We start from the raw sequence: 6,487 nt of genomic DNA, 5'->3' as shown, positions 1-6,487 counted from the left end.
TGTCGTATGTAAACAACATTATCTGTGGTAAATGTATCGTTCCTTTGTGTCGTATGTAAACAACATTATCTGTGGTAAATGTATCGTGTCGCATGCTAACGCTAAATGTTTACACGGCTGTGTTGGGAGTTGATTTTAGAAAACGAATTTTCATGATAGAGGGTCTATTTATCTCACGCTGATAATACAAGGATTGTACAAAATACATACAAGTGAATTTAACCTTTCTATACAAATTTTGAGTTAGGTGCAGTAGCCAAACAATGGTACAGCTGTTTCGCTTCTTTTGGACGCGTCAGCGATGACAGGAAACTAATATTCATGAAAAATAAAGATAAGGAATTTGTATACCTCAGTAATTTTGGTGATATTTATACTTATTTCAAAATGGTGTATATTCTGTAGCACTGTTCTAATGAATTAAACTGCAGCAAAAAGGGACTGTAGCAAACTTCGGGATCTGAAGTCCACTAACAGGGACTTAACGGTAAGTGGAAAGTATGATCGATACCATTGATAGGTGGTGTTTTCTTTTTAAGTTTGGAAGTAGAATTTAAAATTTTGACATGGTCGTTCGTAACTGAACAAGAGGAAATGTCAATTTAAGCAACTCAGAAAGATCAAATAAGAGAAAATATGAACAAATGAAAAATTTACATGGAAACGCCTGAAAAAGTAAAAGGCAGATGTCCCGGGAAAGTAAGCATCTTGGGCTTCATCGACGACCCAACAGGTAAATTTTGGTCAATGCAAGTAAATAATGCCATGTTCCCATATAAAGTTTATAACAGCGAGGTCATCAAATGTATTTACGATCATCGTATACTTCTAACCATATTTCCGAATGTAAGTGATACCAAACGCCCCCTGCAGCTCTCGAAACCCTATGTTGTAAGATCTGGTAAGACCCAAAGCTTTCGTCAGCACAGGTTAGAAGAGGTATCGATAGCATTCTTTAGAAATCGAAAACTCACGATAGGGAAATCGATATCATCACGCTATTAAAATCTTTGCAACTTGGTGTCAAACTGTCCTTGTTTGTTGCGTTGTGGCCTTGTAGGTAAAACTTGATATGTCGTGTCCTTGATGGTTATGCATAGATACGTTATATTTATACTCATTATAATTCTATATTATTCTAAGTTCTAGTTGTATTTTATTTCAAAGAGAATAGTACGCCCGACAAGCAAAGCTGATGTAAAATCTTTCCTAGAAATCCAGCATTGGTCGGAAACTAACAATTAAGGCAGCCAAGAGAGCGGCGTTCATCTCAGCACGTGCATTAATTCGATAGAATCACTTTCTGAAATTACCAACTCATTACATTGAACAATAAAAATAACTGTTGAAATAAACGATTGTATATGTTGTAATGAACCAGGTTATTAACGAAAATTCATAAAATCGCTGTCATACTTGTTAAAGTTTGGAACTATACTTCTTCTCGGAGCAATCATTTTGGCGTATGTCATCAGGCAAAATTCCATATCATGTATGACTCATCCAACAAGTTACGTCATTTATATAGGATTGAAGGGAAGTTTACGGAGATTGTGAGGATACTGACTGTAAACAAGGACACAAACAAACCACCTATATACACAAATTAAAATTTAATCAAGCATTCAATCAAGTAAACTTTTGTTAAATGACGTAGTTTTGAATTTGAATTTCCTTTATTTGGACAGATGATCAGAACGCTTTGATACACTCTCGTTCATTTCTTCAAGCTTGTCATGGGGTGAAATTTTCAACGTTGGTGATGCTGCCTAATTTATATTTTTACATTAAGTGACCATTTACGTCGGCCGGCATATAGTTTCGACTGGGTTAGTTTTACAGTTGTATCACTGACAGCGCCATTATCCAGTAAATGATATACAACAAACAATACCACAGGTAGACACGTTCTTGTCAGTTACTGTCCAGAGCTAGGGGTGACCATGAATAGAAAATAAATTGAATTGAATTGTGAAAGGTGAGCTTTATCGAGAGCAAATGCTCAGAACAACAACCTATAGAAATCATTAATAAAATATTTCCTTCCAGATTTATATGACAACTGTACACAAATATTTCAAAAATTAAATTGCAATATACACCCTTGTTTCTAACATGGTACTGTTCACGCAGATACAATTATGCAATTATCGATACATTACTTAGAGTGTTACCAGTTCTTGGACTTCCCCATGAACAAGGACCCGTAACGCTTTCGTCCGCCATTCCTTGACATGAATAATGTACCATATCTTTTTTCAACCTGTTCTGCTCCCTCATCGCCAAAAAATGGTTCGTTTTCGTCCTGGTAATCATCTGATCGCTTGCCGTAGCGACCGTACCTGTATTTTAGTCCGCGCCCGCTTCCCAGGTTCAGTGTTCCGTAGCGTTTGTCCATTGAGTCTTCGGCACTGTCGTCTTCGCGCTTAATGGCGCTTCCATATCGATACCGCAGGCCTTTACCACTTCCCATGTTGAGTGTGCCGTACCGTTTACCTCGGTAGCCGTACCTGTAGCCACCCTTGTTCCGCCTGCCGCCAAGGAACAGCATCCCGTACCGTTTGCGTGGATATCCATATCTTGATGAACCCATGAATGTCGTTCCAAATCTCTTAGCTACGCCGGGATATTCAACGTCGCCCATTTCTGTGCTAACATCGTTTGGTATATCTTCACTATTGTCCGATCCCGTGATGCTATATGCATCCATAAGGCAAGCGTCCGTGTTACCCACACATCGCTCACACACGTCATACGCTTTATCCTCCATACAACATGTCGTTAGTTGCACAGCGATTTCCTCCGGAAGTCGTGAGCACCGGAAACAGATACCAGCTACATCCAGGTCTTTATCACATCGCGTGCCCTCTGACGTGTCACTGACAGGAATGGATACTTCTTTTTCTGCTGTGACGCAGGCAACGACGGAGACCAACACAACGACTCCGATGGTTCGCAACATCTAAAACACCGAAAAAAAAACGAGCAATGAAACAGTTTCATAGAAAAGTGCTAAGATTTCACAGTTACCGATACAAATATAAGGCCAGTGACTATTTATATGAAACATAGATAGGAATCAGACGTGGGCAGTGTACTAAAACGTTCTTTTTAGTCTTTCTTTTCTTATTTTTTTAAAATGTGACAATACGGTATAAACTTGAATATAAACTGATCATGCAGCCATAAAAGATAAAAAAGATCTCACCTAGCCATTGAACGTTTTTGGTGAGAAAACAAAAATCGATATGTCTTTGTCTAATCAAGGAGGACGAAAATACTGAACGATGGCATGAAAAGGATTGGCGCACAACTTCCTGTCAAACATGTATGTCAACAAACGACATTGATGAAATAGCCTGAATGATTTTTCCATGTTCAAATCGAATCTATGAATAAAAACTCGAGGAGAATAGCCGTAGTTATTTTCTACTGGACGAGTATCGTGTCTTTAAGAATTTGTTTCACGCACGTGCGGTAATACTATGACGCCATTGCTGATTACCACCACGGTGTGACGTCATACCTCTAGTACCGATATCTTGTCGGAAGTGATTGGCCTTGGTAAGTCACAGGTAAGTTATAAAGTCTAAGACAGATTTACTTATATATTCACAAAGCCCCGGGCTTTCTGGATACAGCGGATTTATGATGTCACGGAAATAGAGCAAATGCAGGTTGATGCGGGCCCGATTTCCCCGTCTGGAAATGTTCTTGTCGCGAAATGAAATCATGCAGGGATCATGTTGGTATTTCATCAGGTAGTCTCATTTCTACTAAGCCTATTATACTCTGGGATCGGTGATCTCCGACGAAAAAAAATCTCTGTGAATCCGACAAATTTCTAAATATGTTGTACTTTTTCTAGGTTCACAATATACACTTGTTTATACAATAAATAAACGGCCCAGCACCAGGCCTCGGCCGATTGATTGGTTATGAATGTCACTAAAATCGTTTTGTTGGCGTTCCCTTTGATGGTGACTAATATTACAAGTAATCAGAATGGCGAGGACCCGATATCTTGGAATCAGTATTCTACAAACACTCAATACATCGTGGAATGTTCGACTCTATCATAAATTGATTCCTGTCCGGATATATTTTGACCGTTTTGCAGTTTTAGACATCAAAGGAAGTGACAAGGAAGTAACACATATAACAAATGACTTAATTGTCCCCGAACAACAGAAAGTCGAGAGAACGAGAAGGCAGACAAAGGCTGTAGAGAACCAGTGGGAACAGTTGCATAACGGGGACTGCCATGATTCCCAACAGGCCATTAATATGTCGGACGTATAATCGTCTTATTAGCATGTAATTCTCGTTTACACTATTCACTCTACAACTACCAGCATCGTTAATGTAGGAGAGAGGTAACTCGTTTTTAGTGATGGAAAAAATGTGTGCTGTGTAGAGGTATCATGGGTATAGTGTTTTGTAGTGAGTAAAATATGGGTGTGATGGTGTGTAGTAAATGGTTGGGGTGGTGCGTTGTTGGTAGTATATGGTTGGGTGATGTGTTGTGGGTAGTATATGGTTGGGGTGGTGTGTTGTGGGTAGTATATGGTTGGGGTGGTGTGTAGTGGGTAGTATATGGTTGGGTTGGTGTGTAGTGGGTAGTATATGGTTGGGGTGATAAACTGTTGGTAGTATATGGTTGGGGTGATAAACTGTTGGTAGTATATGGTTGGGGTGGTGTGGTGTGTAGTATATGGTTGGGGTGGTGTGTTGTGGGTAGTATATGGTTGGGGTGGTGTGTAGTGGGTAGTATATGGTTGGGGTGGTGTGTTGTTGGAAGTACATGGTTGGGGTGGTGTGTAGTACATGGTTGGGGTGGTGTGTTGTTTGTAGTATATGGTTGGGGTGGTGTGTAGTGTGTAGTATATGGTTGGGGTGGTGTGTTGTTGGAAGTACATGGTTGGGGTGGTGTGTAGTACATGGTTGGGGTGGTGTGTTGTTTGTAGTATATGGTTGGGGTGGTGTGTAGTATATGGGTTAGGTGGTATGTTGTTGGTAGTATGTGGTTGGGGTAATGTGTAGTGGGTAGTATATGGTTGGGGTGGTGTGTAGTGGGTAATATATGGTTCGGGTGATAAACTGTTGGTAGTATATGGTTGGAGTAATATGTAGTGGGTAGTATATGGTTGGGGTGGTATGTAGTGTGTAGTATATGGTTGGGGTGGTGTGGTGTGTAGTATATGGTTGGGGTGGTGTGTAGTGTGTAGTATATGGTTGGGGTGGTGTGTAGTGTGTAGTATATGGTTGGGGTGGTGTAGTGTGTAGTATATGGTTGAGGTGGTGTGTAGTGTGTAGTATATGGTTGGGGTGGTGTGGTGTGTAGTATATGGTTGGGGTGGTGTGGTGTGTAGTATATGGTTGGGGTGGTGTGTAGTGTGTAGTATATGGTTGGGGTGGTGTGTAGTGTGTAGTATATGGTTGGGGTGGTGTGTAGTGTGTAGTATATGGTTGGGTTGGTGTGGTGTGTAGTATATGATTGGGGTGGTGTGGTGTGTAGTATATGGTTGGGGTGGTGTGTAGTGTGTAGTATATGGTTGGGGTGGTGTGTAGTGTGTAGTATATGGTTGGGGTGGTGTGGTGTGTAGTATATGGTTGGGGTGGTGTGGTGTGTGTACATGTATATGGTTGGGGTGGTGTGTAGTGTGTAGTATATGGTTGGGGTGGTGTGTAGTGTGTAGTATATGGTTGGGGTGGTGTGTGTGTAGTATATGGTGTGGGGTGGTGTGGTGTGTAGTATATGGTTGGGGTGGTGTGTAGTGTGTAGTATATGGTTGGGGTGGTGTGGTGTGTAGTATATGGTTGGGGTGGTGTGTAGTGTGTAGTATATGGTTGGGGTGGTGTGTAGTGTGTAGTATATGGTTGGGGTGGTGTGGTGTGTAGTATATGGTTGGGGTGGTGTGGTGTGTAGTATATGGTTGGGGTGGTGTGTAGTGTGTAGTATATGGTTGGGGTGGTGTGTAGTGTGTAGTATATGGTTGGGTTGGTGTGGTGTGTAGTATATGATTGGGGTGGTGTGGTGTGTAGTATATGGTTGGGGTGTAGTGTGTGTGTGTAGTATATGGTGTGGTGATGTGTAGTGTGGTGTGAAGTATATGGTTGGGGTGGTGTGGTGTGTAGTATATGATTGGGGTGGTGTGTAGTGGGTATTACATGGTTGGGGTGGTGTGTTGTTTGTAGTATATGGTTGGGGTGGTGTGTAGTGGGTAGTACATGGGTGTGGTGATGTCTAGTACATGGGTGTGGTGATGTCTAGTACATGGGTGTGGTGATGTGTAGTGGGTAGCACATGGGTGTGGTGATGTGTAGTGGGTAGTACATGGGTGTGGTGATGTGTAGTGGGTAGTACATGGGTGTGGTGATGTGTAGTACATGGGTGTGGTGATGTGTAGTACATGGGTGTGGTGATGTGTAGTACATGGGTGTGGTGATGTGTAGTACATGGGTGTGGTGATGTGTAGTGGGTAGT

The 6,487-nt window shown here is 41.5% G+C and overlaps 1 protein-coding gene across 1 annotated transcript; it reads right to left on the bottom strand.

The window, feature by feature from the left end:
- Positions 1-2,100: 2,100 nt before the first annotated feature.
- On the bottom strand, positions 2,101-2,962 carry LOC132546128 (uncharacterized). The gene has a single exon (XM_060209825.1). It carries the CDS (start codon positions 2,960-2,962, stop codon positions 2,171-2,173), a length of 792 nt encoding a protein of 263 aa, XP_060065808.1. The 3' UTR covers positions 2,101-2,170.
- Between the last annotated feature and the right edge of the window lie 3,525 nt (positions 2,963-6,487).

Source organism: Ylistrum balloti, unplaced genomic scaffold (genome assembly GCF_031769215.1).
Source record: "Ylistrum balloti isolate Yb309-2 unplaced genomic scaffold, AGI_CSIRO_Ybal_v1 Utg369874, whole genome shotgun sequence".
Taxonomy (NCBI): domain Eukaryota; kingdom Metazoa; phylum Mollusca; class Bivalvia; order Pectinida; family Pectinidae; genus Ylistrum; species Ylistrum balloti.
This window is presented reverse-complemented; position numbering and strand designations above follow the sequence as displayed.

Excerpts from the sequence above, each read along its gene's own strand:
- LOC132546128 (XM_060209825.1), bottom strand. The coding sequence starts at position 2,962 with ATGTTGCGAACCATCGGAGTCGTTGTGTTGGTCTCCGTCGTTGCCTGC.